Source organism: Diceros bicornis, chromosome 35 (assembly GCF_020826845.1).
Source record: "Diceros bicornis minor isolate mBicDic1 chromosome 35, mDicBic1.mat.cur, whole genome shotgun sequence".
Classification (NCBI taxonomy): Eukaryota; Metazoa; Chordata; class Mammalia; order Perissodactyla; family Rhinocerotidae; genus Diceros; species Diceros bicornis.
This window is the reverse complement of record NC_080774.1, coordinates 30195500-30222110: the sequence shown is the minus strand read 5'-3', so window position 1 is coordinate 30222110 and position 26611 is coordinate 30195500. Positions and strand designations below refer to the sequence as shown.

General features: G+C 48.3%; 1 protein-coding gene across 3 annotated transcripts; it reads left to right on the top strand.

Moving 5' to 3' along the window:
* Positions 1–26324, top strand: YPEL1 (yippee like 1). 3 transcript variants are annotated; one of them, XM_058532037.1, is made up of 5 exons: positions 1–149; positions 17472–17754; positions 21559–21602; positions 22178–22286; positions 23711–26324. In XM_058532037.1, exons 2-5 carry the CDS (start codon positions 17638–17640, stop codon positions 23798–23800), a joined length of 360 nt encoding a protein of 119 aa, XP_058388020.1. In that variant the 5' UTR covers positions 1–149; positions 17472–17637; the 3' UTR covers positions 23801–26324. The 3 variants fall into 3 exon arrangements, with proteins under 3 accessions (XP_058388020.1, XP_058388019.1, XP_058388018.1); XM_058532036.1 differs by lacking the exon at positions 1–149 and adding an exon at positions 4459–4537; XM_058532035.1 differs by lacking the exon at positions 1–149 and adding an exon at positions 4674–6579.
* Positions 26325–26611: the final 287 nt, after the last annotated feature.

Genomic DNA, 26611 nt, shown 5'->3' with positions numbered 1-26611 from the left:
CTGATCCCTAGAGCAGGAGCAGATGGCTTCTCCAATGAGGACACACTTGAGCAGAATCCTGAAAAAAGAGGGGCCTTCCAGGGGAGGGGACGGCAAAGTGCAGAGTCCCTAGAAGGAGCAGCCAGAGGCTGCTGTGCGTCTGGAGAGCGGTAAGCAAGGGGACTGCGTAGGAAAGAATTTAGCCTCGCCCCAAAAGAGTCTGACCTTTTCTGTTTATGGAAGGTCGTCTCTAAGCCCTGACAGAGGGTACATTCGCCAGGGGCCTTGGGTCCTGAGATTATCTAACAATGTGATTTAAAGTGGGGATACCACCCCACATAGTATCACAGTGGGCTGACCACACAAGAAGGACCACAAACGTGAGTCAGGGTGGGCTCTTGGGGTCATGCCCGCCGGGGGCTGGAGACCAAGATCAGCCACACAAGCACTTGATCCATCCGTCATGCCCGTGTGATGGAGCCCCAAGAAAAACCCCGAGCACCCGGGCTCCGTGAGCTTCCCTGGTTGGCAGCACTGCGTGTCGTCACATGTGGATGCTGGGAGAGGGGGCTGCCGGTGCCTCTGTGGGGAGAGGACGGCCAGAAGGTCCCCAACTGACACTTTCCTAGACTCTCCCCTGTGCACTTGTCCCCGTGGCTAATTTTAATCTGTATCCTTTCTCTGTCGTAAACTGTAACTGAAAGATAACAGTGAGTCCTCCTAGGAAACTGTCGAACCCGAGAGTCATCATGGGGACCCCAAACCTGCAGTTGGTGTGAGTGAGGGTGGTCCTGTGTGGACAGTTCCCTCTAAACATTGTAGTTGGCTAAACCCTTGCAGGGACAGAGTGGAAAGGAGGAGAGGGAGGAGCCAGGTCACGTGGGGTCATTGGAAGGACTCTGGCTTTTAGTCTGAGTGAAATAGAAAGCTCCTGGAGGCTTCTGAGGAGTGACAGATCTGGCTTTTGTTTTAAAAGAATCAGTCTGTGAAGAACAAAGTTAAGGAGGCAGTTTGCCGCTCAGAGACCTCTTCGGCTCTGGCGATAATCTGGGCAGGAGATGAGAGAGGTGCAGGCCCCGGTGCAGGCGGTGAGAGTGGGAGCCCACGGGACTTGCCAAGGGGCTGGCCGTGGGTGCGACGGGAAGAGGGGAGGGGGCCCTGGGGCTTGGCCTGTGCTGGAAAGAGGCAGCGCCTTTTGCTGAGGCGGCAAGACCATAGCTTGATTTAGGGCGTGTGGAGGTTGAGGTGTCTCGTAGCCCTCCAGAGGAGATTCGGAGTGGGCAGCTGGACCTGTAAGCCTGGCGTTTAGGCGGGTCTGTGCTGAGGTGCACGTTGGGAGGTATCAGGCTACGGTGGTATTCAAAGTCATGAGTTTGGTAAACACCTCTCACGAGAGTGTAGGGGAGAGAAAAGACCCAAGACTGAGCCCTCAGGGCCTCCAACCTCAGCAGGTGGGGAGAACTGGGGAAAGGGAGAAGAGAGTGGAGCCCCAGACCAAAGTGGAGAAAGCTGTATGGACTGCTGCTTGGACATCCCTAAGACGTGGCTGAGCTGGGACACGAGGTCTGGCACGTGCCAGTGCAGTTGACTGGGACGGAAACCTGAGAATGGGAGGAGCCCGGCTTGGCTGCTCCTAAGTAATCATGCTCTGAAAAGTGGCAGAGAAACATGGTGACAGCGAAAGGCGGGTGTGGAGAAGACAGCACATCTCATATTCTGATGGGACAATCCCATAAAGAGGGAAATGAGGATGCGGGAGAGGGAGGGTGTCGTGACTGAAGAGCCATCCAGCATGCATGGGGGTGGACCGCGTGGACTAGTGACCTGTGGGTCTTGGAGAGGACATGAGCGACCTATTCTTGGGAGTTGGGGTGGCCAGGGAGGTGGGCTGGTGGAGGGCTTAGTGGTGGGAACAGGGAGGAAGTCTCTCCTGTCAATGTCGATGTTTCCAGTAAAGTAGGACACAGAGCTAGCCCAGGGGGAGGAGGCATAGGCTTGCCTTCCAGGAAGGTGGGAACCTGAATGGACAGAGAGGCGGAGCAGGCATAGGGTGGCCAGGAGGACTGCACTGCCCTAGAGACCAGTCTCCCCAAGGTAAAGCCTTTCCCCAGCCGCGTAGAGGCGTATTTACCCAGGACAGGGGTCTGCCAGGCAGGTATGTGGCATGGGGAAGGGGCTAAGGGAGGAGGTGAGCACATGAGGGAGGACAGCCACCACGTAGATGCTGGGGACAGTGCATTGTGGCTCCTAGTGCCAGGGAAGTGGGCTGCCTGGAACTGAGGTTATGGAGGGCGGTGGGGATGGGGCCCAGGCAGTGGGTGGCAGACTGCGGGCCAGGCCATGGCTGATGGATTTAGACAGTCACGTGCAGGATGTCCTTAAAAATAAAGCAGAAAAGGATAGAAAATGTTAGGGCACTGCACAAAATAAGAGTACTTATTAAATCATGAAACTTCCCTTATGTGTGTACTGGATCATAATGTAGAATGTATTTTTTTAACCATTTTTAAGTGAATAATTCAGTGGCATTAAGTACATTCACATTGTTGTGCAACCGTCCCCACTGTCTATCCCCCAAATATTTCATCTTCCCAAACAGAAACTTCGTACCCCCAAAAATGTATCTTTTACTGTGGTCATAATTAAAAACATTTGAAAGGCACTGGTCAGTGGTCAACAAGGGGGCCCCATATCTGGGGTCACGTAGAGGCCAAGATCCTCGAAGGAGAGGGGCCAATGAGCTGACAGGCCAGAGCACTGGAAGGATGGTCTACGATTCACGTACATACTGCAATTACTTAGATTCTAAGGGAAGGCTGTTTCTCCAAGAAGGATGCTAGGAACCATAATTTAAGAACAACAGAGAATCTGGTGATAAAATTTTCAAAGAATGAAGGGGTCTGCAGATCAATCACTGTGCCCAACCACCACACACAGTTAGATATTCACATATGTTAAGTTTAATATTGTGCAGCCACTAAAAATATTTATTAAAAAACTGCAATAACTGAAAAACGCCCTTTCAAAAAGCAGGATACAAAATTTTGTAAACTTTGGCTCATATCAAAATTAGGATTTTTTTTTTTAACAAAGGACAGGCTGAGAAAAGACATTTGTAACAGTAAAGAGAACAAAAGCTTAATATTAAAGACAATCAAAGGAATCTTGAAAATTCCCAAGAAAAAGGAAACTCAGTTAAAAATTGAAAGAGACTGGAAGGAAACTGAAGGAGACCTAAGTGCTTCACCTTTATGAAGAGATGCTAACGCTCATCTGAAAAACGCATCTTAAAACGATCCCAGTTCCCGCTTTGCAAGCAGGTTTGTGGAAGCAGAGGCTGGAGACCTTGCTAGGAGAATGGCTAAGTTCTGACAGCTACGCAAGAGGCAATATCCAGCGACACGCCCGAAAACACGAAGAGGTCTCTACAGATACAGTAGATTGCAAAAAAGAAACAAGATCTAAAGGATGCCAATATGTATAAAAATGTTATATACGTTGTAACCGCAAGAGTGTGCGTTTAAAAAAAATTATTATATAATTTCAAAACTACAGAGAAAGGCTGTGGGACCAACAAAATAATGACATGAGAGGCGTGGGGGGACGAGGGAGGCCCCCAGAGGGGCGGGCTGCCCGGGGGGCCGGGAGCCCTGCCCCCCGGATGGGGCTTACTGTCGGGTCCGATTTTGGGGTTCCGGAGCAAAGCTAGGAGCCAGATGCAGATCCAGAGGTTCTCAGGTGGTGAGGGGTCGCAGAGTGGTTTGGAGAGTTCAGGGAGGGTGGTCGCCGTAGGCGAGCGCGGAGGACACAGTACGCTGGGTCCGGCCAGGGAAGCCCAGCCCCGCGCACCTCCGACCCGCGCCGCCTTCCGCTCCCGCCCCCGGAACGCTCCCCGAGCGCGCGGAGGGGCCTCACTCGGACGGCCCTCGCCGAGGGGGCTGCGCGCAGGCTCCGCCCCGGCCCGGGGGCTGTGAGACCGGCGTGTCCTAGTCCGATCCATGCGTTCTGCGAAGAGTGGGTGATCCGCCAGCTTCCCAGGGCGCGGGCTCCCCACCGTCGGAAACCTCCGTGGGGCAAGCCCCCAGCCCAAGCCAACCCGCGCATGCGCTACGCTCCGTGTTGAGTGCGGCCCCGCCCCTGCGGCCCTCGCCCCTCACAGGCTGGCTCCGAGGCCGCGCTCGGCGGGCCGGCCAATGGGAGCGCGGCGCGCTCCGTGGCACGTGCGCCCCGCCCCACCCCGTCGAGTGCGAGTGGGCCGCGCGGGGCGGGGGCGCGCGGGGCGGGGCGGGGTGAGGGGCGGGGCACGGGGGGAACGGCGCGCTGATTGGCCGGCGCCGCGTTCCGAGGCCGTTAACGGCGGCGCTGCTGGGCCGCGGCTCCAAAACAAAGGGCAGGCGGCCCGCGGGGCGGCGGCGGGAGGATGCCTCGCGCCCTGCCTAGGCGCCAACGGCCGCAGCACGTCGCGGGCCGCGCCGGGGCGGCCTGAGAGCCGAGCCCGCGCCGACCGGTGCCCGAGCCGGATGGGCGCCGTGGCCGGGGCGCGGACCGCCGAGCGGCCGTGAGTACGGGCGGGCCGCGACACTCTTGCGCGGGCGGCTACTTTGTGGCGCCCCGAGGACCCTGCGGCTGCGGGCGGGGCCCGGAGGCACCTGTTGGCGCCGGGCGGGCGGGACGCACCTGCGGGGTTTTCGTTCTGATTTGATTTTCTGATTTGTTGATACTTGATTCACCGGGTTTTGGAGCAGACCACAAAGCCTAATCCTTGATCTCCCCCCACTCTCTCCCCTCCTTCTCCCGGCCCCACCCCGGCCGTAAAAAAAAAATTCACAGAGAATGAACTGCATGCCCGATGATAATAGGCTTGTCCCTCTTTAAAAAACAAAAAAGGTCGCAATTGGGGAGGGAAATGAGGACAAAAGAGGTCTCTTAGGAATGTTGATTAGAAGGGGGAAACGTTTTCAAGTTGCCCTCATACAGATCGTGTCCTCCGTGTTAGTTCACACTTGTGGCACCAGGCTTTATTAAAGCCGAGCTTGCAAAACCTTGGCTTCGGAGACCTGCTCCTGGGCCCCTCCCCCAGGCCGCTTCTTGACATCTTTGATGTCCAAATTATGCGCTGAGTTCTAGGCTGGAAAGAAGGCTGGAATTCCACTTTAGATAGACAATGGCCTTGGAAGACATCGATTTCCCCACCTCCACGCTTTTTCTGTTCAGTTGCATTTCTTCTTCCTCTCTCTGTCCAAAACATACGCACCTCAATCTGTTATTTCCTTTGCCAAGAATGTTGTTCTTTGCACCCACAGTCCCTCATTCTCCTAAACTCCTCTGGGGGACCCTTTCAGGTGCTTCACCTGAGCAGGCTACCCCTCTCCCATCACCTGTACACCCTCCAGCCTCTGCTCCATTCTAGTAGATGTGACAGATATTTGTTGAGCCCCTGCCTGGTGTCAGGAGCTGTGCTAGATCCCGCTGTTGCTGACTTTTATAATCCCGCACTGGTCCCCCCTACCCCTAGATGTGGGCTCTTGGGGAACAGGAGTGGCGTGTTTGAGGAATGCTAATACCCCCCTAGACCCTTATGCTCCCTGCCCATGCATCTCAGGGTGACAGTGTCTTCTACTGTGGGAACCCCTCAGAGCTAGGACAGGGGCAAAATCTGTCTTACCACAGCCATGGAGTATAGGGTCTGGGCTGTATTGGGCATTTAAAAAAAATAGCTGATTTTCATTACCAATCTGAGCACTAGTCTTTCTGTTTTTTAAATAAATGTCTTATTTTGGAGTAACTTTAGAGTTACATACAAGTTGCAGAGATAGCACACAGTCCCAGTATGCCCCACACCCAGTGTTCCCCATTTGTTACCATCCTGCATTGCTGTGGTACGTTTGCCAACATTAAAAATTGATATAGGTACATTCTTTTAACTAACTCCAGACGTTTGCTTCTCAGTTTTGAGGTACTAAAATTTATGAAACTCTCTATGTTGAGAGCACTGTTCCTATATTGTCTGTCTTTAATCCCTGCTTGTCTTCACTAAGTTCCACAAGGACCCTGTGTCAAGGGACAGGGTTGGGAGTGGAGAGGGCAAGGGGCTACCATGTAGTCTGAATGTATTTTTCTCCCTGGAAGAATGATGAATGGAAAATAGTGTAGAATATGAAGAAGCATAGAAGTCCTCCTGCTTTGAAATCATTCTCTGACACTCTTCATTTGAGATTCATTTGGTTTTAAGTTTTTAGAAAAGTAGTTATATCTGCTAATCAACAAAACCTCTAGGGAGTGGGAATTTTGACAGGTGATTTTAGGGGAGGTTGGAGAATGTTCTCAACAGCCAAGTCATTGGCGGGCTGAGGGTTCTGGGGAGGGCAGTGTGAGTTCGATTTGGCCCGTTGGGCGACACTGCTCCTGTGATAGACACAGGGGCACCACTGAAAACCTGTCTGCTGGTGATAGTACAATGGAAATCCTGGAGCCAACCCACTATCATCCACACCCCAGGAAGGGGTTGAAGAGCCCCCCACTCCTGCCGCCCCATTTTTCAGCAAGACCTCTGGCACCTGCAGAGCCTCAGAACCAGGACCAGGATTCCCAGTGGGGTTTGTAAGTTTGGAGACGAGCTTGCTAACTGTCTGCCATAGTGTAACCATGACATCTTGTGTGGTTCTCTGCACCGCCTTGTGAATCGTGTACTACCCCCATTTTGCAGATAAGGAACAGCTTGGCTTGAGGTCCCGGCCACCAACTACGTGGCACAGTTTGAGTCGACCCCTCTTTCAGCTTTGTCCCTGCTACAGCCTGTCTCTCGCCAAACTCACCTGCTCGCTCCCTCGTGGCGCCACCTGTCTTGCCAGCATTGGTACACTTGCCCCGATTCCTCTGTGTCTCTGGTTTTCCCCTTCCCTTCCCCCAACACCAGGCTTCGAATGTTTGGCTCTGTTTTATTTAGCATGTGATTAATAAAATACTTTAAGATTCCCAGCCTCTTTTCTCCCCCTTCAGTCCCGTCCCCACCCTTTTAGCTGAGAAGAAGGGCAGGGTTGCGTGTGTACTTCTTACCTCTTTCCCCTTCTTGTTAGCAAGAAATCTAGGAAGCTCTGCTAGAATGTGTCCCGGGGCCACAGCTGGGAAACTTGTTACCAATGGGAGAAATAAAAAAGAATGGATTGCAGCTTCTTGGAAAAGAAAGGCTCAGTGCAAACACGTTAATCAGTAGTCCTATGGGAGATGGTGGAGGCGAGACCTGAGCGCAGGCAGGAGGGGAGCTGAGGTGAGAGCCTGGAGGGCAGAGGTGCCCAGGCCACCGGGCAATGAAGGAGCCGGGCCCCTTGGACTCCCCAGAGGTCGGGGCGGGCAGGAGTCCACACTGGGCTGAGGGGGCTTCATCTGAGAGCACCAGGTGGCAGGTGGTGGAACCAAAGGAGTCTCCTGGCCCCTTCCAGCAGATCCCTGGCTCCTCCCAGTGGTCCACCAAGGCTGCATTTCCTGAAATGTGGAGAAAAGCTTTTCATCCTATAGTTCAAGTAGGAAGGAAGTCCGTGTGTGTGAAGGGAAGCTAGCACTGCCAGAGGCTAATGATACCCATGCTGTTGCCCTTTGCTGTGAATCCTTCCAGGCCTTCCATGCCTGTGTGTGCATGTGCTGTGTGTAAGTTTGAATAGTCAGCACATAAACTGGTATCAAAATCAAAAGTTATAAAAAAGCAGACAGTGAAAAGGAAGTCACCTTCCCTGTCCTTCCTATCCCCAGCCTGAGGTCCCACCTTGGAAATATTTCTGATTCCTGTCTGTCAGTGCCTTTGTCCAGTCTCTTTTGGTTAGACTTGAGGTGGTTCCTAATCTTTTGTTATTACAGGTGATATCGTAACAACCTTTATCCAGCTATTTTGCACGTGTGCGGGTCAGTCCAGAGGTAAACACCTGGGAGTGACTCTCAGTCCAGGGGCGTGCTTCTCAGAGTGCTGGTGGCTGTTACCAAATGGCTCCATTGCAGCCTGCCCTCGCCAGAGGTGTTAGCAACCTTTTAAAAATCTTTGCGAACCTGCTAGGTTGTAAGACAGATATCAGTGTGCTTTTTTAAAAGTGTTTTTTTTGTTTTTTTATAATTTTATTTATTTATTTTTTCCCCCAAAGCCCCAGCAGATAGTTGTATGTCATAGTTGCACATCCTTCCAGTTGCTGTATGTGGGACGCGGCCCCAGCATGGCCGGAGAAGCGGTGCCTCAGTGAGTACCCGGGATCCGAACCCGGGCCGCCAGCAGCGGAGCACGCACACTTAACCGCTAAGCCACGGGGCCGGCCTCAGTGTGCTTTTAATTTGCATTGATGAGTGAATTTCACAACTGTTCTCATGTCTACAGACACGGTGCTCCAGGCTGGAGACTCTCTGGCTTTGAATCCAGCTTAAGCTGTGCAGCCTTGGGAGGTTGGTTAACCCCTCTGGGCCTCAGTTTCCCTGTCTGCACAGTGGGCCTAACAAGAACACTGATCTCTTAGGGCTGCTGCTAATTCATTTGATTCTGATATAGTCAACTGCTTAGGACAGCGCTGGCCTTGGCTGTGAGGCTCATCAGGAGCCCCTGCCTTTCGTTTCTGTGCTGGATGTTGATGTCCCCATACATGGCGCCACCTGGGGTGCCGCTTTCTCCATGAACTCTGGCTGGACGTGGCAGGCCACATGAACACGCACTGCATCACGTTTTCTTCCCCCCTGCTCCAGGAGGGGGGAAGGTCTGTCCACCACACACCAGCGACATTGTCACCAAGCCCAGTAGAGACCCCTGTTCCCTCTGACAGCGACACGCTGTGTCTTTGTCTGCCCAGTGCCACCTCCCTCCTCGCGGGTGAGGTGGAGGGCTGGAGCTCAGCAGACATGGCCAGGCCGTGGAGCGCTGGCAGGAAAAGTAAAACAGTGCGGGGGATGGAGAGAGCAGGCGTCTTGGGGTGTGGCGCCCTGTGGGTGCAGAGAGGGAAGGGGCCGCGGCCCTCGGCAGCCTCCACTCCATCCTGTAAGTGTCAGAGCTCCTTGGTTTGGGGTTTATTTCCCGATGTTTTTGTCTTTGGAAGTGTGGTAACAGCACCATATGGACATGGGCCTGATTCACGTTCCCTTAAAATAATCATACATGCTTATTTTAGGAGAGAAACTTCTGGAATCCAGAATATTGTTTTTGCTCTAAAAAATTATCCTACGCTACTATCTAGGGGCATGGTAGCTGCCCTCCAAACCTAGGGAACATAATGTCTTGTGGTAGACGAGATTCCCTTGGTGGACTTTCCTTTCAGTTACTTCAAGGTGCTTCCTAATTTGCAGTAGATCTTGTCGTAAAACCTCATTTGCTTGAAAACTTGGCCATGATTTCCCCAGTGCAATAGTGGACATCCAGTTGAAAGGCCTAGTTAAAACACAATACAACACGGAAACCCAGGCCTGGCCGTTGCTCCGCCAGGACCCCGTTTGAAAAGGAGTGATGACAAAGGGTGGAGGTTAGGACTGAGATGAGGAAACGCGAGTGCAGGAGGCACACCCTGCCTTTGAGGAGATGACTATGAGTACTGAGCATGGGCCAGGCTTGGTAGAGGTGACAGGAGCCCGGAGCAGGGCTGGTGGAGGGGAGGGTCTTCAGGACAGCTGGTGGCCCTCAGGTAGGGGACGCCTCGGGGCAGGGCTGTCGGTGGCGCCTGCAGTGGAATGACAGGCGTTCATGGCACTGAGCAATGAAAAAGAAACAGAAAACCCTTGGCAAGTGGCCACTTTTATAGGTGTTGTCCCGTTCAAAGGTAACTACGAGTTAAAAAGGAGGGATGTCCCCGTTCTGATTATGAGCAGAAGGCTGTTTAGAGGCTGTACCTGAGCGAAGGCCAGTTTCTGAACTTCTCACTCGGGGTACCGGGAGCAGTGTGTCTGCCACCAAAGGGGTCCTGGAGTCTACAGACCTGAGTAACAGCTGTTGACTAAATCTAAGACTCCTGTCTCTCGGCCCCTTCACGTTATGCTTTTAGAACCTTCGTTAGAGGGAAACCCACGGAGAGGAGAGAAGGGATAAAACAGAAGTTTATTAAGTTAAGGCTACTTTCGGGCCGGTCCCGTGGCTTAGCGGTTAAGTGCATGCGCTCCGCTGCTGGCGACCCGGGTTCGGATCCTGTGCCCGCACTGACGCACCACTTCTCCAGCCATGCTGAGGCCGCGTCCCACGTACAGCAACTAGAAGGATGTGCAGCTATGACATACAACTATCTACTGGGGCTTTGGGGGAAAAAAATAAATAAATAAAATTAAAAAAAAAATTTTAAGTTAAGCCTACTTTCAATAAAAAAAGAAAAACTCAGGTGAAGATATTAAAACAGACTCAACATGAGTTCAGTGAGAACTGCAGTCAGAGTTCACGCCTTCCTCCTGGTGGCGCTGACAGTGGCGCGGGGGGTTGGAGCCAGCCCGTGGACTGCGTGGCAGTAGAGCCCGAGCTGGGAGAGGCATGTCAGCGAGCTTCTCGAACACGGGACAGATGCCAGGGTTCAAATGCATAGTCCAGGAGCTCGGGGCAACAGATAAAATCTAATAAAATGTATCGGGGCTGACAGGACGCCTTGTCCTCAATTCTAAAGAGACCCGAGGGAAAGGTTCAGATTGGCACACGACTTAATGGCAGCCGACGGGGAAAAGTGAAAGGTTTTGGGAATATCTAATATAATCTGCCTTCTTCAGAGATACCTTAACACTTGGTTACAAAGACGATATATTGGCGAAAGAAACGGGCTTGATTTTAGAAGACAGATGTGTAGGTGTGGGTGTGTAAATCTTGTACAGAATTTTCCTCCACAATTGTCTTGCTAGCTGGTTTTCTCTGTTGGGAAGTATGATTAATTATTAATTTTTTTATTGTGTTAAAATACATATAGCGTAAGATTTACCATCGTAACCATTTTCAAGTGTACAGTCCAGTGGTATTAAATACATTCACATTGTTGTGCAGCCATCCCTGCCATCCATCTCCATAACTCTCTTCATCAATGAACTATTAATTTTTGTTTATGGTATGAAATAGGATCCAACTTTGTTGTTCTTTCCTGTAAAACTCAGTTGTCCAGCACCATTTTTTGGAAAAAGTTGCTCTTTTCCAACGGGCTGCGGTGCCACTTCTGCCACATCTGGTGTCCATCTCTGCATAGGCATGTTTGCGGGCTCTTCCATATCTCGTGGGTCTGTTCTTCTGTCCTGTGCGGGTCCCACACTGTCTTGATGTCTCTAGTGGAAAATGACAGACTCTGGTAGCTATGGTGCTCCATCTTGTTCTTCTTCAAGGGCGTCCTCACCAGTTTTGGCCTTTTGAGATGATGGGGTTCAGGACATGCTACCTGAAAATATGGCACCCTGGTATACTGAATATTTTAAGCTGAAGGAACTTGAGAAAATGGCAGAAGCAGGAAGGTCACTCTGACCTCCCCCCTCGCCCTCTTCCCTGAAAGAGGTCATAACACTCCTGTGTGAAAGGGGCCCTGGACCAGGAGGAGGGGAGACATTCTTATCACCAGAGGCAGGGAATTGGGGCTGAGACATCTGTACAAACAGACCGTGTTGACCTAGCCCTTATCTTCCTAGTTCCTTCTTCACAGTGGACTGCCGACCTCTGGCCCAAACCCCTCTGCCCTGTCAGTGCTTCACAAATGTGTGGTTCCTTGGTCTAAAAGGTATAAAAGCTTCCTGCTCTGGTCGCTTCTTTAGGTCTTCATTCTCTTATGACGGCTCCCATGTACGTATAAAAATTCAACAAAATTTGTATGCTTCTCTCCTGTTGTGGTTTTTTTTTGTGTGTGTGTGAGGAAGATCAGCCCTGAGCTAACATCCGTGCTAATCCTCCTCTTTTTGCTGAGGAAGACCAGCTCTGAGCTAACATCCATTGCCAATCCTCCTCCTTTTTTCTCCCTTTTTCTCCCCAAAGCCCCAGTAGATAGTTGTATGTCATAGTTGCACATCCTTCTAGTTGCTGTATGTGGGACGCGGCCTCAGCATGGCTTGACAAGCGGTGCGTCGGTGCGCGCCCGGGATCCCAACCTGGGCCACCAGTAGCGGAGGGCACGCACTTAACCACTAAGCCATGGGGCAGGCCCTGCTTTTCTCCTGTTAATCTGTCTTTGTCAGTTTAATTTTCAGACCCAGCCACGGACCCTAAGAGGGTCGAGGAAGACTTTCCTCCTCTACAGACACTTCCAGGATAAGTTTTAGAATCAAGTCTCTATGTCTCTTGCTGGCTCTCTCGCTGGCTCCTTGGCTCATACACACGCACGCACACGCACACACACCCCCCAACACACTTTCCTGGATTTTGATTTGAATTGCATTTAACTTGAAAATTACTTGGAGGCCGCCCTGTGGCTTAGCGGTTAAGTGCGCTTGCTCCGCTACTGGCGGCCCGGGTTCGGATCCCGGGCGTGCACCGACGCACTGCTTCTCCGGCCATGCTGAGGCTGCGTCCCACGTACAGCAACTAGAAGGATGTGCAGCTATGACATACAACTACCTACTGGGGCTTTGGGGGAAAAAATAAATAAATAAAACTTTAAAAAAGAGAAAAAAGAAAAAGAAAATTAGTTGGAGAGGATTCATGTATTTACAGTATCTTCCAGTCCTGATCATGCTGTCTCTCCATTGATTTAGGTCTTCCTTAATGTCCCACAGAGTTTTATACCATTCTCTGTAAAGGTGTTTCAGGTCTTTGAATTTATTCTTAGATACTTTGTATATTTATAATGTTGTACAAGAGTATTTTCCCTTATAATCTTTATGCCTTATTTCCTTTTCTTGCCTTGCTGAGCTGGCTGGGACTTCTGGTGGTGTTGAATAAAAGTGGTGGTGTAGGGGGCATCCTGGTTTTACTCCTGATCTCAAAAAGAATGTTTTCTGTGTTACCATTAAGCATGTTTACTGTGGGTTTTTTTGTAGATGCATCTTAATAGATAAGGAAATTCTCTTACATTCTTAGTCTGCACGGAATGTTTTTAAAATTGTGAATGGATATTAAATTTTGTCATATGCTTTTTCTGCATCTATTGAGATAAACAGATTAAGAGAACAATAGGTGGTAAATTTTATTAACTAAATTTTCTAATGTTAAATGATCTCGTATTCCTGTGATAAAGTCAACTTAATTGTATTTTATTATCCTTTAAAAATAGCATTAGATTCTGTTTGGTCATATTATTTAGGATGTTTGCATCTTCGTTCCTGAGAAGAAAATTATAGGGAATTTCATTCTGTTACCAATTTCTTATGGGGCTGGGGGCTGGGGTAACAATTCTTATCCTGCCCTGATGGGGTTTGGTATCAGGGTAAGTTGGCTACATTAGATAGTGGGAGAGTGCTCCCTCTTCCTCTTTTCTAGAAGAGTTTGCGTCAGATTGGAATTATTCTTTCCTTGAAGTTTGGTGGAACTAACCAGGGAGGCTCCCCAGCCTGGAGGTTTGTTTGATGTGTGTGTGTGTGTGTATTGGGGGAGGACACTTTTCACCAGTGATTTGATTTCTTTAATGTTTACAGGATTATTCAAGTTTTCTATTTCTTCTTGAATCATATTTTTAAGTTATATTTTTTTCAAGGCATTTATCTATGTAGTTTACATTTTCAAATATATTGACTCAAATTGATGACAACATCCTCTTACCCATGAATCTTATCCAAAGATAATGATGTCCCATTTCCATATCTGACAGCTCCCTCTCCCTATTGGATCTCCCCCCACCCATCAGTCTTTCAGACGTTTGTCAGGTTTATTAGTCTTCTCCAAGAACAAACTGTTAGCTTTGTTGATCCTCTCTAGTGTATCTGTGTTTTTCTTTTCTGTTTCATTCTTTTTTTTCCTATTTACTTCCTTCTTTATATTTCCTTTGGGTTGTTTTTCTGTTACTTTTCTAACTTCTTAATGATGGGTGTTTAGCTCCTTAATTGCACCTGTCTTATTTTCTAGTATGCATTCTATAAGATTATACACTTCCCTTTAAGTACCAGTAAGTAATTATTATTATTATTATTATTATTGTGTGTGTGTGTGTGTGTGTGTGTGTGAGGAAGATCAGCCCTGAGCTAACATCCGTGCTAATCCTCCTCCTTTTGCTGAGGAAGAAGGCTCTGAGCTAACATCTATTGCCAATCCTCCTCCTTTTTTTCCCCCGAAGCCCCAGTAGATAGTTGTATGTCGTAGTTGCACATCCTTCTAGTTGCTGTATGTGGGACGCAGCCTCAGCATGGCCGGAGAAGCAGTGCATCGGTGCACACCCGGGATCCGAACCCGGGCCGCCAGTAGCAGAGCGCGTGCATTTAACCGCTAAGCCACGGGGCCGGCCCCCAGTAAGTAATTATTTTATTATTGTTTAGTTCAAAATATTTTCTAATTTCCATTATTCTTAGACCCCTGCTTATACAGAAGTACATTTCTTAATTTCTAAAATCCTTGTATGTTTATACAAGGATTTTTCTACATATATTTTATTATTGATTTCTAACTTAGTAGTATTGTGGTCAGAGAATACTGTGATTTCAGTCCTTGGGAATTTGTTGAGACTTGTATGGTCGGCTTTTGTAAATGTTTGCGTGCTTTAAATGAGTGTGGATTCTGCGGTTCTTAGATACAGTTTTCCACATGTCATTTAGGTCCAAACTCTTCATCATGTTGTGCAAATCCTCTATGTCTGTATTCATTTGTATTTGCTCTATCAGTTACTGCAAGGTATAGTAAAATATATAAATATACTATATATGCTATTTTTACATATACAGTATAAAGTATATACTAAGTATATAAATATATAGTAAGTCTACTACATTTATACTTTATATACTATAATCACTAATCCTATTCTGATTATAGATTTATCTATTTCTCCTTAAAGTTCTGTTAATTTTTGATTTATATATTTTGAGGCTATGTTATTAGGTAATAAGATTTATACTTACCATTTATCTCCCTACTGTTTTTATCATTATGAAGTAACCCATTTATCTCTTTAGTAAAATTTTACCCTTAAATATTATTATTAATATATTAATATAGTTTTTCTTTTATTATTTGCATATTGTATCTTTTTCTATCCTGTTACTACTTTAACTGATTTATTATGAATCACATAGACACAAGAAATACATTAGACAGATGTGCTGTTAGCAAATACTTACAAACCATACGTCTGTATTGCGGCCACCTTGGTTCTAGCATATTTTTTCAACCTTTCTGTGTCCTTGTGTTTAAAATGTGTCTCTTGAAAATAGCATCTAGAGGAATTTTGTTTTCTATCCAGTCTGAAACCTTAAACTCTAACATTTAGGCCATTTATATTTAATATAAGCATTGATACATTTGGGTTTAACTCTTCCTTCTTTCTTTCCTGTTCTTTCCATCGTGTTTCTTTTCCTCTCCTTTCTTGCTTCTCTTTAGATTGACATTTTATCATTCTCTGATATTTCCCTTTATATGTTTGAAGTTATACACTTGGTTTTGTTTTTATAGAAGTTTCATCAGAAATCACAACATTTATCCTTAATTTACCAGAATCTAATAAATTTAATCAACACACATGGGGGCTGGCCCGGTGGCACAAGCGGTTAAGTGCACGCGCTCTGCTGTGGCGGCCTGGGGTTCGCTGGTTCGGATCCCAGCGTGCACCAACACACTGCTTGGCAAGCCGTGCTGTGGCGGCGTCCCATATAAAGTGGAGGAAGATGGGCATGGATGTTAGCCCAGGGCCAGTCTTCCTCGGCAAAAAGAGGAGGATTGGCAGATGTTAGCTCAGGGCTGATCTCCTCACATAAATAAATAAATAAATAAATAAATAAATAAATAAATAAATAAATAAATAAATAAATAAATTTAATCAACACTTGTATTTTCTTTTTTGGACAATACAAGGACTGAAATAGAAATTTTGCATTTGAGCTTTCATCCCTGATTTATTGTGCTTGTGTATTACAATCGTCTCTTTTTAAAGCTCTACAAGACAGCGTTGTTCTGTTTACCTGCATGTTTACCATTTTCTTTATTCATCATACCTTCTTGTTTTAGAGTCTGAAGTTTAGATTTTATCTAGTGTTGTTTTTCTTCTGTCTGAAGCACATCCTTGAACTTGCTTTAGTGATATTTTGCTGAAGTCAAACTTTAGTTGTCTGAAAATGTCATCTCCTGAATTCTTGAAAGATATTTTCGTTGGATATAGAATTCTGGGATAGCAGTTATTATCTTTCAGGACCTTAAAGGTACCTTTCCCTCCTGCCTTCTGGGTTCTGTTGTTTTTCTTGGGAAGTTGTTCTGTTGAAAGGTAATTTTCCCTTGCCCTCTGGATACTTCTGAGACTTTTTTTTCTTTTTCTTTGGTGATCTGCAATTTCATTATTATGTGACCAGGGATAGCTTTATTTTTATTTATTCTGCTTGAGATTATTGGACTTGTTAAGTTTGTGGATTGATGTCTCTTCAATTATGGAAAATCCTCAGTCATTATCTCTTCATCTAGTGCCTCTGCCCCATCTTTCTCTCACTTTACCTTCTGTAAATCCATATGCACGTCTGTGCTTTTGGTGTCATTTCCAGGAAATCACTGCCAAATCAATGTCATGAAGATTTACCCCTATATGTTCTTCTAAGAGTGTTATAGTTTTAGTTCTTACATTTAGGTTTTTGATCCATTTTGAGTTAAATTTGTAAGAGTCCAACTTCATCCTTTTGCATGTGGATAACCTGTTTTCCCAGCGCCCTTTGTGGAAAAGACTGTCTTTTTCCCAGTGAATGGTCTTGGCACCCTTGTCAAAAATCATTTGACCAGAGCCGGCCCCATGGCTTAGCGGTTAAGTGTGCGCCCTCCGCTGCTGGTGGCCCAGGTTCGGATCCCGGGCGCACACCGACGCACCGCTTCTCTGGCCATGCTGAGGCCGCGTCCCACATACAGCAACTAGAAGGATGTGCAGCTATGACATACGACTATCTACTAGGGCTTTGGGGGAAAATAAATAAATGGCAAAGGAATTAAAAAAAAATCATTTGACCATATACAAGGGTTTATTTCTGGACTAATATGTAATTTCTTAGAAATTAATTAATATTGGATCCATCACACATGTTCATAAATGTCGTGGTGCTGAGTCATTAATTCCATGATTTGGGACAAGATGTGTCCTGTGCTGCCGCTGGCCTCACTCAGATGGCAGTCTTGTTGGCTGCTTTTTCTTTCATGTTTGCTGAAGCCACACATAGTATAAGATATATTAGATCAAATGTTTTTCTCAAATTATTTTCATGTAAAAGTAGTTCACCTGCCACTTCCACCTACATTTAGAATGGTTAGATGGTGATTAGATATTAGTATTCTTTTTATGGACAATTAATATTGAAGAATTAGATCTTTTACTTCTAGTCCTGCCCCCACCCATTCTTCAAAACACATGCATCCTAAACACACCTCCTTGATGGATTTCCTTCTCTCCATAACTCACTGCTCTGTCTTGATTCATTGACAGGTTGCGACGTTTTTCTCTCGTCCCAGCTGTGTGGACAGTGCCACACACCCTCCGCACAACGACGGCTCTTGCTTGCGTGCTCCAGTGTTTCTTTTGTCAGAGAGCCCAGCAGAGCTGCAGTGCTTCCACTGCCGGCCCTGAGCTGAGCGAGGAGTGCCCTGCAGAGATGGTGAAGATGACAAAATCCAAAACATTCCAAGCTTATCTGCCAAACTGCCACCGAACCTACAGCTGTGTCCACTGCAGAGCCCACCTGGCCAATCACGATGAGCTGATCTCCAAGGTAAGGGGTTTGTGTCCAGTAATTGACGAGATGTCCTTGACAGTGATTATCAGACCTAATTAGTAGGTGAATATTCAGCGATCATGTGACTTCCTGAGTTTGCTGTGTCCTAAAAGTCTAGAGCCTTCTGGGCAGTATTGATGAGCATTTTGTGTGTCATTAAGTGTGGCTACACCGCGATCTTGGTTGGGATCTTTGCACAGGGGTTGCGTTTTGGAGAACCAGGCAGCTGGGACTCCTGAAGATCATGAAGAGCAAGATGGGTTGGTTATTTGTCAGAGTAGTAAAATTAATGTAAAACCAGAGAACATTGAAGGAACTAAGGAAGTCTAGGAAATCTGTGGAAATAGTTTAATAATAAGGGAATTAAGAAATTTTTAAAACTCAGAATGGTTAAGAAGAGGCTTTCATGGGGGAAATGGGATCTTTCAGGAAGATGCTCAGGAGGGAGCTCTGAACAGGGCCACAGCGACTGCTCTGGGCACTCCGTGCAGGACCGGGGCAGCCCCGTAGGTGCAAAAAGAACAGCCTGATTCCGCCATATTAAGTTGAACTCTTTGTTAGCAGTTCATAATGTTTGTAATCAACCACTTGTGAACATTTAAAATAATCCAAACATAGTGGATGAGCAAATGCTCCCTCGGGAAACAGTGATGGTCCTCTCCCACCCGTGCTCTCAGATCATGACCCCCACCTGTGCTCTCAGGTCATGACCCGCACCCCAGCTCCCAGGTCATCATCCACACCCATGCTCGTGGGTCATGACCCCCAGCCATCCTCACAGGTCTGCCTTCCTGGGCTACATGAACCTCATGCTCCTTCAAAAACAAAGGCTATTAGGAAGTTGTGCCTTTCAGGAATCTCCACTTAGGCTTCTTGTTTCACTCAGTGAGAAGAACATTTATTTACTGTGTTTTTAACTAGGTAATAGTGAGAGGTTGTCTCATTTCTGTTCATCACCTAAAATCCGTGAAAGAAGGCAGAGTTTCTGCTCTCTCACTGCTCCTGTGGCTCCTTTGTCCGTTCAGAAGTTTCAGGTAAGAGGTGGAAGCAGCTCAGGCCCCTGGTTTCTTGGTTGCTTTCTGAGGCAGGCTGAGCGTGTACTCCACTGTTGTGAGTTAACGGAGGGCAGAGCCGCTCCACGGCCTCCAGACTGGGGCTGTGGCTTGGCGGCCTTGCTGAGCCCATGACACCTGAGCAGGTGTCAGTGTCGGGCACCATTACGGTCTTTGTTCTGAAGCATGCCAGGAGGCTCTGTCATTAGGCAGGCCAAAGGAATTTGAGATGCTTCTTTCAAAGAACCCTAAAGCCATTAAGCTGTTTTTTAAATTACATCAAGAGTAGAGGCTTGCTAGGTGGAAAGAGTCATGACATGAACTAAGTATTTCAGGATGAAAGGAATGCTGGGAACCTATACTCTCCAACTACACAGGCTGCCAAGAGGAAGCAGACCTTGTGTTTCAGCTGGTGATAAATTGTTTTTTCTCTCTTACATTATTATTCCGTGACACCATGTAGAGCAGAATCGAACACATATGAGCTAGAGGTACTGTCCTGACGGGTTCGCCAGCCTCTGGGTCAATCTTTGTAGTAACGCAATCCCCTGGCCTACGGGAGCCTTCTTGGTGGAGGCAGGTCTGGTGGTTGGAAGGCTCTGCTTTTATCTGCAGGCCACTTCTGGCACCACACCTGTGTCTGTGACGTTTTATTGGATCACAGCTGGGCTCATCCATTTATGTGTCATCTATGGCTACTGTCGCACAGAGGAGTTGCAACAGAGGCTGATGGCCCCCAAAGCCTGAGATATTTGTCACCTGGCCCTAATTTGCAGAAGTGTGCAGACCCCTGCTCCAGTCGGACTGCTGTCTGAATCTGAACCACAGATCTGATCACATCACTGATCCAAACCCTGTTTGAAAAATAAGGATTTGCTGACTAGGTGAGAAAATTAGGAAAAGCAGTGTAGAAAATCGAAGGAAGGTAAGGATGTGTGCGAAGTCTGTAAGATGATTATTTGTTAAATTGAACAAAAAATAATATTCCTAATTCTAGAAAACCACTTAAGGGAAGACCCTTTTCTTTATTGATGTTTTAATAGTTTATAACATTGTGAAATTTTGGGTTGTACATTTTTGTTTGTCCATCACCATATATATTTCTCCCTTCACCCCTTGTGCCCACCCCCCACCCCCACTGCCCCTGGTAACCACAATACAGTTTTCTCTGTCCATGTGTTGGTTTATATTCCACATATGAGTGAGATCATACAGCGTTTGTCTTTCTCTTTCTGGCTTACTTCACTTAACATAATATGCTCCAGGCCCATCCATGTTTGCAAATGGGATGATTTTGTCTTTTTTTTATGGCTGAGTAGTAGGGAAGACCCCTTTTAAAGTCTGAAAGCTGTGTGTGTAAATCAAACACGGCTGCGTCAGGCGAGGTTATGCTGCAGAACAAAGAGCCCCCAGGGCTCAGTGGCTGAAACGAAAGTTCATCTCCTCCTCAGATGAGATGTCTGTCAAGGGTCGGCTGGGGCTCTGCTTTCATTAATTGTAGAAAAAACTATGGCTCCTGATGACACGCTGGAGTGACGTGTACGGGTAAAGTGAAAAATGAGAAGTGCTCTTTCCTCTTTCCCTATCCCGACTCCATTCCTTGGATTGTCACTGTGAGTAGTGTGGTGTGTGTTGTCGTTGTCGTCTTTTTTTTTTTGTCTATAGGAACACATTTTTCACTTTAAATAAAGGGCTCACCCGTCATTTTACAGCTGGCTTTTCTTTTCTTAACAAGTTTCAGGCCTGTCCTTCCATGCCCGTTCGTACCGATCTGTTCCCGCCCCCCCTGAATGTCTGCATGAGTCCTGGGTGTGAATGCACTTGTTTCTCACGTTTTGGTGGGTCTCTGTCTGCCTTTTTTTTGTGATTACAAACCCTGTGATGGTGACCATTCCCGTCGTGTTTCCTTATGCACTCAAGCTGGTTTGTTCCGTACTGTAAATTCTTAGAAGTGGGACTGCTGGGCCACCCGCTACGTGCCGTTCACACTGATATTGTCACCTTGTGGTCTAGTCAGCGTTCCTCACTGGCGTTTGAATTTGTGCTAAGGTGATAGGCAAAACCCTCAAAGTGTTCTTGGTTCAGTGTGCATTTCTATGATCATTTTTGAGGTCCATCTGTTTCATTGGGTCATTTGAGCCTGGCACCTGAGCAGATGAACCCCCAGCTGGTGTTCCCCCTGTTCCTGTGAAGTGAGGGTGTGGGAGCTAAGTCTGGGACTGAGCTGGTTCTATCAGGGAGGCACCAATACCCTGTTCTGCCTCCTTAATCATCCTAGAATACGGGAATATGCTCTGAGCTGTTTCTTAGCTTGGAACACTTTCCTGGGGTGAGATGTGACTGGAAGGTCCTTTCCTCCAAGTCAGGGGCCATCTTGGGCTGTGACTTCTTTTTTTTATTTCAGTGGAAAAGCATGGAAACGTCCCCTTGCCCCTAATATCTGACAGGCAGTGGTGCATCTTGCCCTGGGGGTGAATAGACAGCTGAGCAGCCCGGCTGGGGGCTCCAGGACGTCGTGACCTCCAGGCCTCCCCGCAGGAGAAGCTCGGCCCTCGTGGGCTGGGGCCCTGGAGGCTGCGGTCACTGCTCCTCTGAGCGCGGCTCGCTCTTGGGCTGCAAGGCGGCCCTTCAACTCAGGTCGAGCTCCTCGACCTGAAACACACCTGCTCCACTTTCATTCCAAAATGCAGCACTCACCATCACTTTTGTCCCCACAACAAACCTTTGACAACTTTTTTCTTCTTTGCAGTCCTTTCAGGGAAGTCAGGGACGAGCCTACCTCTTCAATTCTGTGTGAGTATCACTGCCATTGGCCTCGTAGACGTACCGTGGTCCCTGTCAGGTCACACTTAGTGCTTCTGTACAGGCATTTCTTAGTTGCTCAAGGCTGGAACAAGTAAACAGAATGGACCGGTGCTCCAGAATCATCCAGTGTGTTTTATAGGATCTTGAAGAATTCTGCTGTCCAGTCTGAGAGTTTCGGGAAGGCGTAATGCTCTTATGTGAGGAATTAGCTCCCGCACGCGGTGTGGTTTCTTTCCCATTCGTGGGAGATTTTGATTTTCACTATGCTACAGCGGAGCTGTGCTCACCTCCCACGGCCTGTCCTCGTGGGGAAATAAAAAGTTGTTCCTTCTCATAAAAGGTGGTGGTGGGCAGGGGTGGAGCAGGCGGGGAGTTAAGAAGAAACATTGCTGTGTCTCTGGTAATCAGTTGGCTCAAGCAATAACGCCCCAGGTGGGGACCAAGGCGGGAACCGGGGAGGCCCCTCCAGGCGGGGGTGGAAATGCTGCTGCCAGCGCAGGGTCCCTGGGAGGGGCGAGGGGGGCGTGCGGGTCTTCAGCGCTGTCCTGCCTCCTTCCCTGCAGGGTGAACGTGGGCTGTGGCCCTGCAGAGGAAAGAGTCCTCCTCACTGGCTTACACGCTGTCGCAGACATCTACTGCGAGAACTGCAAGACCACGCTCGGGTGGAAATATGTGAGTAATCATTGTCTTCTGACGTTTCAGAGAGCACACAGATTTACTGTAATAAATAAAACATGTTACAAATGGACACCAAATTAATTTGCAAAGGAGTAAGACTTCCCCCTAGAAGTGTGGTAGATCATATCAGTCAAAGAATACATGTTTTAAACTCGAGTGTCTTTTGAGCTGATTAAAGATGTGAGTAATCACCCGGGCACACCTGCACTCGTGGGGCAGGGCAAGCAGCCACACTCCCAGACCCCAGACCCTCTGAGGGTCCCATGGAACACAGTGGGGAGGCTCTTCCCTCCCGTCCTGGGGGCGATCACTGGCCAGCTGTTACTCTGCAGTGGTGGTCACGGCAGACCCCTCTGCAGCACTCGGTGCCTCTCACGCCCAGGCCCTGGGTGGCATCTGAACATCAGGGGACCCTCCTCCGCCCACGGGCTCTTATCCCCAGCCCCTTCTTTCTCCTCGGACCTTGAGCCGCACGTTGCCATCCCACCACATCTCCAGACTTCTCCTCCGCTGGCTCCTTCCCTCCTCCTGCCCCGAGCTTCCTGCAGACACAGTTGCTGCCGCCCCACCTGGGCCTGGGCAGCCCTGCTTGCTGAGGGGTTGGCCATGGGAGGCTCTGCTCCTCAGCACTTTCTGCTCCTGTCTCCCCCTTCTCGGGCTGACCTGCCTCTGATCTCAGCCTGCTTTGACCTCCTGTCTGCTGACAACTCCCAAACTTGTCCCTCTGCCCTAGCTTCTGTCCCATGTCCCCAGTGCCCCTGGCCATCTCATGCACACCCCAACCCCTAGACTCCAGCATTTGAGAGGTCCATCTGGTGTGGCACCTGCCTTCATGGACGTGTCTTCTGCAGCCATTCTGCTTTTCTTCATCAGGGCCACTTGCTCTCTCTTGCTGGCATTCCTGATTGTTGCTGATCTCCCATGTCCTCATCAGATGTGAGGGCACACAGTCCCGAGCAGAGATAGCTCAGTGAGGCCTGCACGCTCCCGGGCCCTTCCACCTGATCCGCCCATTCCATTCCATCCCCACTGCCCACGAGGGGCCTTCTCTTTCTCCAGCATCCTCGAACTGCCCTGGGGCTCGCCGTCTACTCGCCTTCCTCTCGTCTTACCTGGAGTCTCTGGAAGGAGTGTCTTGCTTTTCCTACCTCCCACATCGCCCTGCACCTGGCAGATGCTCAGTAACAAACATAAACTCATGTCCCCTACAAGTTAACTGTAACTTGACCACGAGCAAAGTAGGCCTGTGCTGCCCTCCATGGGCTCGTCACCCGAGACAGACCCTCCTGGCCCTGGTGGCACGGCCAGGGGACATCTGGGGAGACATACCATAGACTTCTTTGCCAAGAGTGTAATTAAGCTGAAAAATGAAACAGATTCTGTCCTGAAACCTTTTCTCTCTCCTTTTTTTTTTCAAGGAGCATGCCTTTGAGAGCAGTCAGAAATATAAGGAAGGAAAATTTATTATTGAGCTTGCCCACATGATCAAAGACAATGGTTGGGAGTAAAGTGAAAACTGTCCGTTCTCGCTTGAATACTGTTTTGTGAGAGAGACCGTAAATGTCGTGGAAACCTGGGAGCATCCTGGATGACAGTATTTCTTCAACTTGAAGCTTGCAGGCCGGCCTCTCCCGGCCATTCCCAGGGGTAAGGTGTCCCTCCAGTCTATGTCCTGTTCCTGTACATGGTTGTTTCTGGAAATTTTCAGTCACCTTTTCTAACTTGTCAAGTTCTAGAGAAAGAATTAACCAGTTGATGACTTCTCTGTCTAGTGAAGACCTTCTTTTAACCTTTGCCTTTAAGATGGAGTTTGTGCTCTTTTCTGTTTGATGGAAAACCAAACCGAATCTCTGCAGACCCCACAGACAGGGTCTCCTCAGAGAGCAAGGCCACCCCTCTTGTTTAGAGGGAAGGTTTTGTAGCCCACTTTTTTCCTAATTCTCGAAGCTGCAAACTGGTTATTTTGCAGTAAGAGTAACAGCTCTTACTCATGAGCTGTTAAGGCATACTGCTCATTAACTTCCAGAAGCAGTCAACAAATCTATACACCCAGGGTGTTTTTTTTAGCCTTGTTCAAAAACAGAGGACACCAACATTTTAGATAAGCTATAAATAGAGAAATGTCGAATGGAACATGTTTACTTAAGCCAACAGCTTCCTTATCTAGAAGGCAAGTGAACTAGTCACGAGCAGACTGTTCCAGGCCTGTGGGCGCACTGTGCTCGGGGCTGCAGGCCCGCAGGGGGCTTCCGTGTCAGTCAGTCACTGAGCGGCCAGGCCTGGAGTTAGAGTTTAATGCACTGGACTGAGTAAAACCAGGTTTCCTTTTGTACTCCAGTGTACTTGAAGAAAGAGAATTATTTTTGCATATGAAAGAGGCCAGAACTAACAGGAGAAACTGCCAAGCTTGAGATTTGCTAGTTTTAAAATGTTTTCAGAAAAGGTTCAAGTTGCAAGACAGGTTTAAACTTGGTAAATGAAGATGTTTGGTTTGCTCAAAGGGTCACCGTGCCCTGCCTGGCTGTCCCGTGGGCTGACACAGAAGGGACCTGGAGTCCCCTAAGTCCTGGGTTTCTGCCACGTAGTTTAAGTTCCAGTCTACCCGGCCTTGGCAGGGAGTGGGCACTGTGCAGGCGTTTTGGCCGATTTGCAGAGAGTGGAGTTTTGGTTTTCAGTGTCCTGACCTCACGCCAACTGGAGGGCCCGGCTTGCTGCTCCAGGCGTCTGGGATGGCCTTCGGTGTGGTCACCATGGCGGGACACTCTTGGGACCCCAGCGCCGAAGGTAGGGAGAGGGCCCAGGGTTGGCAGAGAGAGGAGAGCAGCGCACCCAGACGTTTCCCAGCCTGACAGGGCTCTGAAACCATCTTCAGATGAGGTTAGTCCAGTGGTAACCAGTGCAAGGCAGCTGGGGACAGTGAGGGAAGGGCTTCCGGCTCTAGAAGGCCCCTTCCTGACTCCAGAGCCCGTGGCCGGGCAGGCACTGGGGGCCGCCCACTGGGTCTGGTTCAGCTGCCCACCTGGAGCTTCTCTTTTGGCCCCATCTCTGCCTAAGGCTCGAAGCCTCGGAACACAGGAAATGCCGCTGCCCTGGGCTGGTGGCCGCAGATTTAGGCTGTCCTGGCGCATTCCTGGGTCTCTGAGTTTGTGCTCAGCTGTGCAGCCCACACTCCCAGGGCCCAGAGTCACTCACACCTGGTGCTCTTGCATGTGTCCGAAACCCGAAGACGCCCCCCTTGTGAGCCAGCATGTGGGGCAGCACAGTCCACAGCTTGAGTCTCTCGTGAAAACCTGGAAGGGACTGAGACACCGTCCTTGAGGAGTGAGCACGAATCAGCGAAAACTTGGCCTAACCCGACGTTTCCCTCCTCATCTGGGCTCCTCCAGGAGCCTCAGCGCTAAGTCGGAGGCTCAGGAGGAGCAGGGAGGGGGCCGGGCCGCTCCATGCTTCTCCACGGGTCTTCACTTAACCTGCAGAATCTTCTAAGATCCTTCCGACCGATTTTGTATATACTACACTTCTGTTTAAAGCTTTTCTATGTTCTGGGCAAGTTGACTGACTGCTCCTTTGATTTGAGCACTTTGATTTTTGTATGTCTTCTGTGATGGCACTGAAACATTTACCAGTGGTCTTACGACTTATTTTGTATTTTTTTTTTTGTAATTGATACCAACGAAAACTTTTACCGCTTTTATTCGTCTTCTGCAAAATCCAAGCTCCTTTTGAAACCAAATGAACTGACCGTGAGCTGGCTTCAGGGAAAGATATTCATGAGACCACAACCAGATGTGCTGGTACAGTGCTGGAATGTTTCACCCTCTTAAATTCCTAAACACTAAATATCATCCCATGACTTTTATTTAAATTATTTAAAACATTTTTACCTTGAGAAGAGGGGGCAGTGATGCCAGAATTATGAGTGCCTTTAACATAAACTGCAGTGTCCTCTGGCAAAGTACATTTGCCTTAGAAATGTGGTTTAGTTTTGTTGCCGTTTTATATATACATATATATAGTATTTTTATACCTTAACGCTTATTCTTGATGGCATCTGTCAGATATGAGGAGGGATGAGAAATGGGAATTTTTTCAAAAGAAGTCCTTTAATTTACCTGATGACCTCACCAGGTACTTACAAAATCCAAGTGTTTTCAATATCTAGAAAACTACAATTCAAACTCCAAAACGACCTACAGAAATGTAAACTCTCACGTGTCAAAGGCTCTGGGTGGGCCTGTCCTCCTGCTGTGGGGCAGCGCCCAGGTCTGCAGCCCAGGGTGGCCCAGCCTTCCCATGGGTGAGGCTGGACAGAGGGACAG